This window comes from Silene latifolia, chromosome 2 (genome assembly GCF_048544455.1).
Source record: "Silene latifolia isolate original U9 population chromosome 2, ASM4854445v1, whole genome shotgun sequence".
In the NCBI taxonomy this organism is placed as follows: Eukaryota; Viridiplantae; Streptophyta; class Magnoliopsida; order Caryophyllales; family Caryophyllaceae; genus Silene; species Silene latifolia.
Genome location: NC_133527.1, coordinates 179,579,885 through 179,595,339, shown reverse-complemented (window position 1 = coordinate 179,595,339; position 15,455 = coordinate 179,579,885). Strand labels below are relative to the sequence as shown.

Below are 15,455 nucleotides of genomic sequence, written 5' to 3'. Positions count from 1 at the left end.
TCTCCGGCGATTAGGTAGGGGAAGTAGGAGGAGGGCAAGTGTGGATGGTGGAGGCGGCGGAGCAGCGAGAACTAGGTTAGGGTTGTTGATTTGGGGGTTTTATTTTTCGCTTTCTCTCTCTTCGTTAGCGAGAACTTAACTAATATGATTATATAGATATAGATACTCCGTATGTCTTTCAAAAATATGGTATGTCAGTATGTCACTAATTTATATAGAGATTTGAATTTAAAATAAAATGTGTACTAAAGATAATAAAATGAGCAATTAATAAACTATACCACTAATTGTAAGGTGTAGAATTCAAACTCTATACTCAAGTTTTTGAGTTTTCTTGTAAAATATTTAAGCTATAATGCAAATAAAGTATTTTGAACTCACTCAGTTAAACATAAAAAAATAAACTTGAAAAAACTCAGAAAAATTACACATAAACTCGGATAAATGTACAGTGATTGTACAATGCTTATTATACCACTAAAGGTATAACAATATTTACCTAAAATGAGTAACATAAAATACAAGGTTTACTAATAAAAATAGTCATAATCTATAAAATGGTACTCTATTACGTTCACAATAAAAACACGTGTTGTGCAGACTGCGGAAGCGTGAATATCCTCGTGTTGGGTCTCTGTTGCACCGCTGTCCACTGTCCATAATAGTACGATATTAACCGCTTTGCCAAGCCCTTACGGGTTTATTCTTGAGCTCCTTCCCAAAAGGTCTCGTACTATTATATTTATTAGACACTTATAAAGATGATCTTTCCATCTTATAAAGATGATATTTCCATCTTTATTCTACCGATGTGGAACAAGGGTTTGCACCCTATATTCAATCCTCCCCTCAAACCAAAGACCATCATTATTGACTCGAGCCTTGACCTCTACGAAGAATTTCTCACACCTACAGTCCCAACTTCTAGACACCCGAAACATCACAACTCTTGATAACTTCCCCTTAGCCGACACACCATGTTACCACGAGCCATGTCTTGCACCACATATCATCGCCTGGTCAAGTGAGTGTCCCCACATGCTCCTGAACTTACATATCCATATCCATGTGCCCTTCTTGGGAATTTGCTACACATGCATATTGAACATCTTCTACATATGACACCAAACCTGATAAGGGTCTACCTAATTAACAGATCTAGTATACAAACGGTCTTTGTCCCCAAGACTTATGACGCCTTTCATCCATGTAACCCTGGACCGGGCTTGCTTAAGGACTCACCCCGAGCTAGGAGTTTCATGTCTTACAGTGTACAACTTAAAGTCTTGGGCTTGCTGATGCATCCTCGTGTCTAGCCTAATTAGTCGAACATTGGGCTCTGACATCACTTGTTATGCGGAAGGGTAAATATCTTCGTGTTGGCCTCTACTGTACCGGTGTCCACACCCCATAATAGTACGATATTGTCTACTTTGAGCCAAACTCTCACGGATTTACTATTAGACTCCTTCCAAAAGGCCTCGTACTATTATATTTTGTTGATACTTATAAAGAGAAGCATCCATCTTTATTTTACCAATATGGGACATGAGTTTGCACCCTAACAACACATATACAATAAAAAGTCACATTGTGCTATGTACATACATATTGTCTTATATACACAATTAGATTTACGTATGTACTGCACTTTTATTAGGATTACAGGGTGGTTGGTAACCAACATATTGATGAACTTTAAGTATATGAAAAGTTTTTAGCATGTTTGATCAATCAATATATTAGTTTTAGTATTTGGTAAACATAAACAACATATTGAAATAATATGTTGAGGTTAATATGTTGTTTCACAACAAGCTGCTTACCCATTATATTGGTAGAGATGGAACTGGGCACCCAAGCCGCTAGGCTGGCACTCCCTGGCACGTCCCATTTTTGCACGATACGAGATTGACACGATCAAAACGACACGGCGCACCATGGGTCATGCCTGATCCGAAGTTTGAGAAAAATTACCATGTTTAGCTCAGACACGGCACGCCTGGGGACGCTCAAAATAAGAAAAAATAAGGCTAAAATGGAGGATTTACATGGGCACTGCCAAGCACGACGCGACATAGAACTCCAATGGGCCGTGGTTCGTGCCTTGGCCGCATTTTCATTTCACGGGTACAACAAAGTACAACACGGCGGGCCGTGCCATTTTTTTCTCCTATCACAGTGCGCTGGCCCGAGGCATGGCCCGACACGACCCACTTCCATATCTACATATTGGTTAACATATTTTTAAATTGAAAATTCGGTTTCATTTTACACAGAAAATTAACAATGTGTTAATCTTAATCTGCTAATTTACCAAACACTAAAACTAATTCTTTTAATTAAATACGTTGGTTGAATATTATTATAAAATCCGTCATTTACAATTTGATTTTCATTCTATTTATGGTGAAATTAATCTGTTAATAACCAAATATGGTCTTAATTTAGTTAATGGCTCAAATTCAACAAACGATAACAAGTTATGAATACCAAATCTAGCTTGTAATGTGGCTTGGGTTTTTGTTGTTGGGCTTAAACCCCATTGATCTGCTTTAGAGGTAAAAAGTTGGATTTTGTACCAGCCCACGCTCCGTTCCAACTTCTAAGGACCTAGTATACAGACTATTGACAATTTGGAAGGCAACTATAAAACCTACTTCGTAAAAAGTTCAACGATTATCTTTGCATGATGGTCTTATACTCTCTACGGTCTGGTCATTTGTTTATCTTTGATTTTGACATAATAATAAAAAAAATAGAGCAATAAGTAAAATATACAACCAATTGTATAGAATATAACTCAAACTTTATAATGTGTTTACTTGAGTAACCGACCTATAGATCACGAGCTTTATTTGAAAGAATCCGAGCTCAATTATAAAAATGCAGAACTTAAAAAATTATAATGAAACTCAAAAATGATATATATGAACTCAATTAAATTTTAATTTTTGACATTAAAAAACTAAAAACTAAATAAAAAATTATAAAAACTCGAAAAAAAACACATAAGCTAAGTTAAATTGGTTATAGTTTGTACAATGCTCATGTATCGTACGTAATAGTATTTGTGAAAAATGAGGAGGTCAATTATTAAATGATAAGTGCAATAAATTGAGTACGAAAGATCAAATTACTTATCAAAAACATTCTTAAATTAGAAAGGTAAATAATTGACTAAAACACCAAAAATGGAATAGGTAAGCAAATAACCGGAACAAATGCAGTAACAAAAAAGGTCCAATAAAAAAATCAATTAGTCTTACTATTGACGAATATATCCGTCTAAAGTGAAAAACGAGTCAAATATGCTTAAAGTGGTGACATTTTTGGGCCCCACCATGCAACTTGTTGCTGTCTTATGCTTAAAGTGAGTAAATATTTGGTCCGTTTATAACTAACTATAAACGAATATCTTCCATCTATAATGAGAATTTGGGTAAAAGAATACTCTACATATAGACATATAGTGATAATACAATTTTAAATTTTATTTTAACAGTTTCATACTCCGTACTTTGTAATAACGGTATCCTACTTTAAAAAATTTGAAAATATACTGATTATTACTACTAGTTTTTGTGCATGAGTTAATTATTATTGAGATGACATTACTCACAAAACCGTCCTATAAAACAAATGTGGAAATATTTTCTTATTGTGATAAAAAAAATATTTAATTTGTTTCTCTAATAAGGTGATACATGCTTGTTCCCTCGATGTTTTAGACTTGGGATTAAAAATAATCCATTAGCTCTCAAGTCCATGAAGACACCATCCTTTCGGCCCAAGGCTCACACCAATGCACCATCACAAACAATTTCGGAACAATAAGTAGCTAATTAAACCAAATCAATCACGGCGTTCAATTCTTCCTTTCAACATATTACGACTTTTTATTTAAGACCCTCGTATTAATGAGCGAATTCAAGATAACTCACATATATATTTGTTAGTGACGCTTAGCTTTATATGTAATACTTGTATAATGTTACAGCTTACAACTTTGCTACTTATATTCTTGTAATATAAAATTGTAATTACAATGTTTATTTTGCAAATCGAGGTTTGAGATAGAAAGTCTCTTCTTTTATAAAATACCCTCTCTATTTAAATCAATTTTATACGTATAATTTAAATAAATACACAACTCAAATATGCTATAGATAAAGAGAATACGTAATTTTTTATTTACACTAAATTTATATAAAACCGTTGTATCCAAGTAAAATGGTTACTGAAGAGTCAAGGACGAGAACACCTAAGAGGGGGAGGGGGTGAATTAGGTGTCCAATTAAAATTTTTAAGCTTGAATTAAGCTTCTTTGAAATCTAGGACAATAGACTAAGCTGATATGGACAATACTTTAAATGTTAAAGGTGTTTATACTTAGAACTATTTGAGTTAGAAGTATATACACACGAATTCACTTTCAAGATATGTCACATAAAAAATCGATTGTTGCCTGAGACCAGAAAAAGTATGAATGAAAGAGTATTTTTTTTCTTCAACTTAGCAATGAAGATATAAAGTGAATACGTTTTTAAGTTGAATACTCTTAGTAATGAAAATCTTAAGTGAATCCCTTTTAAGTTGAAAACTTGAGATACTTAATCGTTTTAAGTTCACAAGATTAAATCAATCAGCAGGTCTGAGACACAGTATTGAACACTGTGACACAGACAGATTGCGAGATAAACAAGATATAAATAAGGAGAACAAACGTAAAAGTAATTGAACAAACAAGACGATGTTTTTTAAAAAATTGGTTCAGCCTTTACTCCGAGGCCTACGTCCAACCGTTATTTTATTGCTTGTTTAGAAATTTACTCAAACAACTAAACCCCTTACAATGAAAATAACTCGCCAACCTACTCCGGTTGCACTTGCTTGAAGCTACTTCGCTTCAAGACTTTCACTTGCTCAAAGCTACTCCGCTTCAAGACTTAAGTTCTATCTCACAGGTTTACAGAGTCTTTGAATCTCAATCGTTCACTTAATGAACATGGAGATCACAATTAAGACCTAAACACGAGAATCATGGAACAAGCTCATATGCCACAATGCAGCGAACTGATACATGGAGATTTACAGCTCTTTTGAAAAAACGATTGAAGACTTTTAAAATAGAAAACAGATTTGCAAATAAGTTGAAGAATAAGAGCTGATGTTTTGCAAAGTGTTCTAACAATTAATGCTCAGAAAAGTCTTAAGTAATAAATGATGCAAATGCACCCTATTTATAGTAGATTTGATCATCTAAGTAGTACAACTTAGGTTAATTAAATCCAATATTAAATAGATAGCCTTTGAGTGATTGTAAGTGTTAGGCTATAGGCTTGGAACACAAGTCATTGATCAAAATTAGAAAACTCTTCCCAAAACACTCAACATGTGACATTTTACCAAAATGGCAAAAAACATTTCTAGCTTTAAAACTTTGACAAATTCAACTTACCATTTTAGTAAAAGGCAAATGCACAAATCTAGAGGATTAATCAATGTGGATTTATGACTTAAAATTTCAGATTTAAAACTTCAACACATTTGACAAGTGACAACTTACCACAAATGGAAGAGTGCTTTAGTACTTGACTAAATCAACTTTCTATTTAAGTAAAAGTAGATGCACAACTTTAGAGGAGTTACATGTGAGTTTTGCAAATTGATTTTTTCAGATTTGTTTTCAAGCTGGGATAATTCAAATGTAAAATCTTTGAGAATATGAAATTTGTAAAGATTTTGACACTTAAACATTTCGAATAAAAGTCCCTCCATACGGTAGTATCAGAAACCACAGTGCAGTGCACTGTTGCATGGTTTTGCAGCCACTTGACGTAAATGAAAATGTTACACTTACTCTTACATTTTTCGACTAATGCTAGGATCATATCATTGTCTTGACTTCTTGTTGACTTCATCTTGATCATGTTAAGCCGTCTTTGAGAGTCCATTTGATTACTTCAATCACTAAGCATTTGTAATCGTTTACAACATTTGACTAAAGGTTAAGGGATTTCTTATCATAACTTTATCTTGATCATTCTTGAGTCATCTTGGAAATTCATTGAGTGCTTCAAATGCTAAACATTATAACTAAGAAGCAAACAATTAAATAACGATGAAACTTGACATCATCAGCCAAGTGTGTTCTAACCGTTACATAGCTACGAAGTACTTGTATTAAATAGCATTATCCGTTTGAGAGTTATTGGTTGCTGATTTCAAGGTACCATAAATGATAAATGAACTGATGACATACAGCAAAACCATATTGGCAGCCTCGAGTGAATTCGTCAACAGTTTAAATAACAAGCAAAGTGTGAAAGTCACCTACTTTCGTGACATGCACGTGACCTCAAAAATTAAACTATTTCTTTACTTGTATCATCATACATTCATGCTCTCCTGCCTTAGCCACTATTCTTTTTCATTTTCCCCCCCTAATGATGTGAAAAAAAAAAGTTATCGGCTTATTTTGTAATTTTGATCATTATATTATACAAAATCTTGTCAAACTAAAACAAAAGAAACTACACTAATCAAGTAATCGCATCTACATAATATGCTACTGAAATTGCACATACGTATATAATACAATAGTATATGTTTTGGTAAAAATCTACCGAGTTATTAATTTAATTGGTGAGTGATAGTGATTGATCTACGGCCGATTAATATTGGATTATGATGAATTTAAGGAGTAAATATGCAATGAAGTAAAGGAGGAAAAGATAAACAAAAAGGACGACACGAGAGATTTTTGGTGACGCGGAAAACCCGGTGTGGGAACAACCGCGGAGGGAGTCGGAATCCCGCCAACTTTGCACTATAATCGATGTAAAAACGCCCAAGTAAGGAAATACAAATGTTATGCTGCTAGATAGATGTCGCCAATTACTGATAGATTTTTTAGGGTAAAGTGTTGTTTGATGATATGGTCAATGCCCCTTTTGTACTGCTTCCTTTCTCCTTTTATAGTTGCCGAACAAGGAATACAGAGTCCAAAAACTTCTTTCCTCCTTTTGCTCCTGGACTTTGGGTCAACTCCATTAGAATAGGAGTTTGTTTTTGACTTGGCCCAACAATCTCTCTTTGTACGTGTGTTTCATACTTTCTCAACTTGTGTTTGTTCCTCTTTCAATCTAACGGCCCATAACTCGCCACCTCAGCGATCCCTTTTTCTTTTTTTTTCCTCCAACCGCCTCATGCCACGTCGTCATCCTACTACCACTCTTTTTGCCAATAAAATAATGCCACGTCACGGATGATAAAATCAGTTTTTATCCCTAACAATTGCCCCCAAATTTCCGTCTCAAATATTTTTAGGCGGGAATTTCTGTTGCGATGCGGAAAACTGACGAAGTTTTAGCAGTTACCTCGGCTTCTTCAACTTCCTCCACTTAATGTCTCTCAACCGCCAATTAACTCCCCAATTGCCCTCAAACTCTCCTTTTTATATAACTCCCTCGGTATCTCCCCTCCCTCTACTTTCTCACCTTTCCATCACTATCAATCACCTTCATCTTCTTCTCTCATAAATCCTCCTCTCTACCGGCTGCTACTCCACAGGTACTTCGTCTCCTACTTGTTTCTTTTCATTTCTTTGCACATCATGTCACAAAAATCTGTTTCTTCGACCTCGGCCTCGGATCCAGTGATGCCGTCTGACGACTTTCTCTCCGGCGGCGTCCTTTCCGACAAACATTCTTGTGATTCCGACTTTACCTCTGAGGATCTTGATTATATCAAGAAAACCTTTGGTTTCTCTGACGATGTGGTGTTTCACATCCCGACCCCTGGCCAAAAAGCCGACTCAGTGAGGGAGGGGTGGATATGTTTATATGAATATGTTTTCCGTCTGGGTTTGAGGTTTCCTTTTCCTCCCTTGATTCAAGAGTTTCTGAACTTGAATCATTTGGCTATTTGCCAAGTGGCTCCATATACTTGGCGGACCTTGCTTACAATTGATGCTATGAATAACCGTTTTGGTTATGGGATTGGCCTTCCGGACCTTGCACACTTGTTTTCGGTCAGGTCTCTCGCCCGGGGTCAAGTGACCATTCGGGTTCGAGATGGGGAAAAGAATTGCATCATCTTTCCCGTGAAGCCAGACGACAGCAAGTGGTTTTCCCGCTTTATTTTCGTGAAAACCGACACTCTTCCTGCTCCTACTGACTACGTTGTCAGTGCCTGGCGATCAACAGATGGTATTTGCATGCCCTTATTCCTGTGTATTTGCCTTTGATGCTTATCTTTCCTTACTTGGTTTTTTGTGCAGGTCTGTGCCCTTTGCCTTTGTCTCCTGACGGCGCCATCTCTCTTTCTAAGCTTTTTAGTCCACCTCCAGAAAATAGGACTTTTCCCAATCTGGTTCAGGATTCTACTGCTGTGGCGAAGAAAACAGCTGCTGAAGAGAAAGATTCAATGTCGACTAGTGCGTTGTTCTTCTTTTTTTTTATTAGGTTCTGTTTCTGGATATTTCATATATCTGGTTCTGACTTGATTTTTGATGCTTCCAGGTTCTGCAAAATCTAGAATTTCATTGGATGATGTTCTGGCTCAGAAGGAAAAGGAGCAGGTTGCGGCTGCCCCCAAGCCTGCTGAGAAAAGAAAGTCTACCCCTGCCCCTGGCTCTGGACCTCGTCCCAAGAGAAGGTCTGCTGCTGCTAGCCGGGCTAAGGAGCAGACTCCTATCGAAGCTACTCCCTTAGCTGTGAGGCCTCCACTACCTAGGCATGGGTCATCTGCTTCTGGAGGTCCCCCGGTCCCTAAGCCTATTCCTGCTTCTGTTCCGGCCAAGTCTGCTTCTGGCCCAGTCCCAACGTCTGAAACCCTTCCTGCTTCCGGAGCTGCCCCTGCTTCTGGGAGTGCCCCTGCTTCTGGAGCTGCCTCGGGCTCTAAATCTGCTCCTTCTTCTGGGGTTATTGTCTTCACACTTCCAAATGATTTTGGAAGGGCTAGGTCTGCGAGTAACTTGGACTTAATGAACCAGATGCTTCTCCCAACTCCTAGGTCTGCGTTGGATAGCAAACCTTTGCTTGACTCGGTGGACCGTGCAGCTGAGCATTCTTTTGAGGTAAACGACTACTGGACGCTGCCATTTTTTTTTTTTTTTAACACCTGGTTCTGGTGCTCCAGTCTTTCCAGATGGCTCTGTATCTGCGGAAGAAGGTGTCTCTCCTGGTAGCAGAAAATGCAAAACTCCAGAAGCTGGCGAAAGAAGCCAATGAGGATAGGCTTAAGACTCAGGCTGATCTGAACAAGTCCCTGAGTTTGCTGTTGGAGGAGGCCACTCAGAAGCAGAGTTTGCGTAACAGTCTCTCTATTGCTGAAGGGCGGATTTCTGGTGCTGAGGGGAAGATTGCTGATGCTGAGAAGAAGGCCGCCGATGCTGAAAAGCGCGCCTCAGAAGCTGAGGGACATATTTCTGTGGTGGAAAAACGTGCTGCAGATGCTGAGAAACGTGCTTCAGATGCTGAGGCTCGTATTGCTCAGATCCAGGAGGAGAAGGCTTCGGATGTGCGGGAGTTAAAAGGGACTCTGATGAATACTTTGTCCTATGCTGCTCTGGAAACGAAGATCAAATGTATAAAGATGTTCCAGAAGGGGGAGCATCTGGCCTGGGACTTAGGAGCTGAAGAGGGGAGGCTTGCTGCTGCTTTCCCTGATGGTCTGAATCTGGACGTGCTGGCTGGCTTGGTTGAACCTGGTGCTGCTTCTGCTGAGGATCAGGATGCTGAGGAAGAGGTGAATTCTCCTGCTCCTGATACTCAGGCAGCTGCTTCTGAAGCTGTGGAGCATATTGACATAGATTAGTTTTCTCTGCATCTGAAAGACTTTTGCTTAGTTAGTTTTTGGCCCTACGGGGCATGACATCTTTATCTTGAACAATTTATGTACTTTTGGTCTGGCTCTGGTGCCAGACATACTTTGCTTTTGAAACTTAAGTATTTCCTAATGGTTATCTCTTTGTGTCGTACCGTTTCTGGTGCTTTGCTTTGTGCATGCACGTCGTTTGTTTGGCCATCGATGTTAGATTGCTGGCTAAGGGGTCTAGTATGCCCACTCGTCCAGAGGAGCCAGGCTTGCGTGGGTGCTAATGCATCGCGGGAGGCTGGTTGTCCCGGTTGTACGTGCTTAGCCACGGACACACGCCTTCTGTGATGAATACAGGCTCTGCCAGATTAGTTTGCATTTTATTTACTTCGCTCTTTGAAAAACTTTATTCAGGGTGGTTTTACGACTTAAAATTTGTTAGGATTAAAGTATGAGCAAGGCTATCAGAACCAGAAATGTTAATTTCAGAAATAATGTTTTAGAGCCAGAAAACATTCAGAATCAGGAGATATTCAGACCCAGAAAAATATTTAGGAATAGAAAAATATTTTTAGAAGCAGGAAAATATCTTATGGCCAGAAAAATATTAGAGACATAAAAATACTTAAAGACAGAAAAATGTTCAGAGCCAGGAAATATGTAAGGCAATATCTAGAACCTGGCTGAACTGTATCTGGTAGTTTGAGTACCCAGTTGTTGACCATGCTGGTGACTTAAGTAAAATATTTTTTCAAGTGGGTGATATTCCAGGATCTGGGAACCATTTGCCCCTCCATAGTCATGAGTCGGTAGGCTCCGTTTCCAACTGTGCTTTCTACTTAGTATGGCCCCTCCCAGTTGTAGGCAAATTTCCCTGCTTGCTGGTTCTTGGTGTTCTGGAAGACTTTCCTCAGGACCAGATCTCCTACCTGCAGAGTTCTTACTTTTACGTTCTTGTTGTAGCTTCTAGCCACAGTCTGTCGGTAGGAAGACATCCTGATCTGGGCGTTGGTTCTGAGTTCATCTATCGTGTCCAGGCTGCTTGCCATTTCCACCTGGTTCCGGTCTTCTGTGATGCATCCATATCTGTGGGTTGGGACCCTAACTTCGGATGGGATGACTGCCTCTACTCCGAACACCAGGCTGAAGGGGGTCTGCCCCGTCGCAACCTTTGGTGTGGTTCTGTCAGCCCAGAGAACCAGAGGTAGCTCTTCTGCCCATTTGCCCCCAATCTCCTCTAGTTTCTTTTTCAAGTTTTCAATGATAATCTTGTTGCTGGATTCGGCTTGTCCGTTGGACTGGGGGTTCCTGGGAGTATATTTCTGCAATGAGATATTCCACCTAGCACAAAAAGCTTCCGTCTTATTTCCAATGAATTGGGACCCATTATCACATATAATCTCAGATGGAATGCCAAACCTGCATATGATATTGCGTTTAATGAAAGATATCACCTGGGTTTCTGTAACCTGGGAGAATGATTCTGCTTCTATCCATTTGGAAAAGTAATCCGTCATGGCGAGCATGTAGACTTTGTTTCCTGGTGCTCTGGGTAGTGGTCCCACGATATCCATCCCCCACTTCATGAAGGGCCATGGTGAGATAACCTGGTGCGAGGGTTCTGTGGTGGTGGCTAACATGGGCGTGCCTCCGCAAGCGTCGCATCTTTTTGCGAATTCCATGGCATCTTTGCGCATTGTGGGCCGTATCCCCGCCTCGGTGCCTTGTTGGACGTCTCCTGCCCCTGCATGGTTTCCACATTCTCCACTGTGGAGAGCATGTAAAACGACTGAGACTCTTCCCGATCCAGGCATCCGAGGTAGGGTCCAATGAGGATTTCTGAAAAGAACATCATCAATTAGTATGAATCTGGATGCTCTCATTTTAAAGCTCCTTACCTCCTTTTTGTCTGCTGGTAGGACGTCATTCTGCAACCAGTCTAGGTAGGGTTTCCTCCAGTCTGGAGTATTTTCTTCACTGCTGGTGCTGCACACTTTTTCTGCTTCCTGCTGAGATTTTAGTGTTGCTGGCTCCCGCACGTGGACAATTGGTATCGTGGAGATAGTTCCTGTCTTGAAGGTTGCCCCCAGGGTGGCTAGTGCATCTGCTTCTGCATTCTGCTCCCTGGGGATTTGCTTAATGTTGAATGTGACAAATCTGATTTTCAGCTCCTTTGCTACGTCTAGATATGCCATCATCCTGGGATCCCTGGCCTCATAGCAGTCATTGACATGGTTAACTATAAGCTTAGAATCACCGCAGACCAAGGTGCTTGATTTTCGAGATCCGAGCCGAGCCTTCGGACCCGGATTAGTGCCTCATATTCTCGCCGTTGTTTGTGGCTTTGAATTCGCATCGTACGGCTTGGACTATGAGGTCTCCCTGGGGTGATTTGAGGACCAGTCCTACTCCTGCTCCTTTGGCGTTGGAGGCTCCGTCCACGTGTAGCTCCCATACTTGCTCTCCTTTGTCTTCTTCCAGATTCAGGATGTCCTGTTCGGCCTGGGTCTGGAGTGCTGGACAGAAGTCAGACACAAAGTCTGCCAGAGCTTGAGACTTTATGGCCGTACGGGGTTCAAACTTCAAATCGTACCCGCTCAAATGCACGGACCGTTTAGCCATTCTTCCTGACAATTCTGGTTTTCTCATGATAGTTTTAAGAGGGTAATTAGTTATCACAGAAATAGTATGGGACTCGAAGTAGGGACGCAATTTATAGGATGTAGTAACTAGTGCAAGGACAAGTTTTTCTAGCGATGTGTACCTGGTCTCTGCCGGTCTCTGCCGGAAGCAGAGACTTACTGATGTAGTATACTGGATGCTGTGATCCTTCCTGCTCTCGTACTAGCACTGCACTGACTGCTGCTTCTGTGACTGACAGATACAAGAACAGTGGTTCTCCTGGCTCTGGTTTCGACAGGAGGGGTGGGGTGCTGAGATAACGCTTCAGCTCCTGAAATGCTTTCTCGTGGTCGTCCGTCCACTCAAATCTTTGGCTTTTCCTGAGTACATCATAGAATAGCCTGCATCTGTCCGAGGATCTGGATATGAATCTGTTTAAGGCTGCCACTCTTCCAGTCAGGCGCTGGACGTCTTTTGGTTTCTGCGGTGATTCCAGCTGCAGAATTGCTCTTATTTGCTCGGTGCTGGCCTCTATCCCCCTCTGGGTCACCATATACCCCAGAAACTTCCCACTGGACACTCCAAAGGTACACTTTGTAGGATTCAACTTCATTTGGTATTTCCTGAGGGTATTGAAAGTTTCTGCCAGGTGCTGGTGGTGCTGTGAAGCCTGCTTCGATTTGACGACCATATCGTCTATATATACTTCCATAGTTTGGCCTATTTGTTCTTTAAACATCATGTTTACCAGCCTCTGATAGGTAGATCCTGCATTTTTCAGTCCAAAAGGCATGACATTATAACAATAAATACCTCTCTCGGATCTGAATGCTGTCTTTTCCTGGTCACTGGGGTGCATCTTTATCTGGTTATATCCGCTCCAGGCATCCAGAAATGTCAACATCTCGTGGCCTGCAGTTGCATCCACCATGGCATCTATGTGTGGTAGAGGGAATGGATCCTTTGGGCAGGCTTTGTTTAAATCCGTGAAATCGACGCAGACCCTCCACTTGCCATTCTTCTTTGGGACCACTACCACATTAGACAACCACTCTGGGTATTTTACTTCACGAATCTTTCCTGCAGCAAGCAGGTTATCTACTTCTTGATTTATGACCTGGTTTCTTTCAGAAGCAAATTTTCTTCTTTTCTGCTGCACAGGTTTATGGCTTGGATCCACACTTAGCTTGTGAGTTATCACACTTGGGTCTATCCCTACCATATCATCATGTGACCAAGCAAAGCAATCTATGTTAGCTCTCAACAACCGAACGAGTTCTTCACGAATCTTACCTCTACACTCAGATCCAATGAGAACAGTTCGTTCTGGGTGCAGCGAGTCCAGGATGACTTCGTCTAGTTCTGCCTGCTGAGGCTCAATGTACTCGTCCTGGATGCGCTGGCTCTGTAATTGCTATGCGGGCGAACCTGTTGTCGGCTTCAGAGCCACCTTGTAGCAATCCTTAGCTTCTTCCTGATCCCCACGTATTTCTTGCACCCCCAAGGTGTTGGAAACTTCAGGCATTGGTGGTACATTGAGGGAATTGCTTTCATCTCGTGGATCCAGGGCCTGCCAAGGATTACATTGTAAGTAGAGGGCCCATCAATAACCAGATACCTTACCTGTTTGTTTACACCCCCGGCGTAGGTTGGGATGATGATTTCTCCTAGGGAGTGCTTTGTTTCGCAAAAAACCAACCAAGGGAATTGCCTTCTTTGCTAGATCTTTCTCGGTGAATCCCATTCGTTTGAGTGTTTCCATCATGATCAAGTTGACGGAGCTCCCGGTATCCACCAGGATCTTTTTCACCTTGCAATTTCCTATGGGAAGCGTGATGATTAGAGCATCGTGGTCTTTGTTCAGAGTAGATCTGCGTCTGTTTCGTCGAAGGTGACCGACGGCGGATTCTGTGGTTAACCTGCAGGAGCTCTCTGGTCTGTCTCCCTTAGTCCTGGTTGCATGCCTCTTAGGTCTTTGAGTAGGTCGACCCACACACTCCGATCCACCAGTAATGACATTCACGGTTATAGAGCAATGAGGAGGAGGGGAGGGCAGAACCTGATCCGCTGAATTTACTCTGGTTGTGTTTCTGGGTAGGAGATGATCCAGGTTTCCTTGGTCATAGTGAAATTTGACTTCCTTTCTGAGGGAGTGGCATTCATCGGTGTTGTGAGTGTTGCTTTGCCGTGGAACTCACACTTTTTGCTGTGTCTCTCTTCTTGGGGTTTCCTTACGGAAGTTTCGGCCATCTGACTCTGCGTCCCAGCTCCTTCAAGGCTTTGAATAGTCCTGCAAGATTGGTAGTGAAACCATACTCGCTTACTTTCGGAGGCAGATCTGCTTCGGACTTTCCTTCAGAATTTCCAGAAACTTTATTCACGCTCCTGCTGTAGGGTTTGGATCTTTCGCTCTTCTTCTCTACTGGAGCCTTTTTGGATACTGGGTCTGAATCATAAGTGCTTCTTACAGGTGCAGAGTCTTCTTCCAGGCCTCATGACAGCAATCGCCTTCGATTGCACCTCCTCAAAGGTAGTGCATGGATGCATGGTTAGTTCCTTGTATAGCTGTGAATCCTGGTGCAGCCCTCGGCGGAAGGCTTGTATAGCAGTTGCTATATCACACCTCGGAATTGACACCTTCTCTTTGTTGAACCGGTTCAAGTAATCGCGGGTAGATTCCTCAAACCCTTGCACTATCCGGTAAAGGTCACTGGTCTGCTTCTCCGGCTTTCTGCTGCTGGCGAACTGCTGGTTGAAGGCATTGACTAGGTCGGCAAAGCTGGATATGCTTTTGTTAGGTAGACCGACGAACCACTGCAGGGCTGCTCCTGACAGCGTTGACCCGAAACCCTTGCACATACAAGCTTCCTTTAGAGATCCAGTTGCGGTTATCACCATCATTTTCTGCTTGTAGTGGTTGATATGGTCGTAGAGTGTCATAGCTGGCGGCACACATCCTTTAGGAACACCGATTAGAGCTATATCATCCACGAAAGGTGAGTCTGCGTAGC

At 41.2% G+C, this 15,455-nt stretch overlaps 1 protein-coding gene across 1 annotated transcript; it reads right to left on the bottom strand.

The window, feature by feature from the left end:
* Window positions 1-10,661: 10,661 nt before the first annotated feature.
* On the bottom strand, window positions 10,662-15,303 carry LOC141641717 (uncharacterized). The gene is made up of 7 exons (XM_074450369.1): window positions 14,913-15,303; window positions 14,700-14,866; window positions 13,873-14,014; window positions 12,587-13,212; window positions 12,184-12,330; window positions 11,461-12,068; window positions 10,662-11,004 (listed from the first exon to the last, which is right to left on the bottom strand). The coding sequence occupies exons 1-7, from the start codon at window positions 15,301-15,303 to the stop codon at window positions 10,662-10,664; spliced, it is 2,424 nt and encodes an 807-aa protein (XP_074306470.1).
* Between the last annotated feature and the right edge of the window lie 152 nt (window positions 15,304-15,455).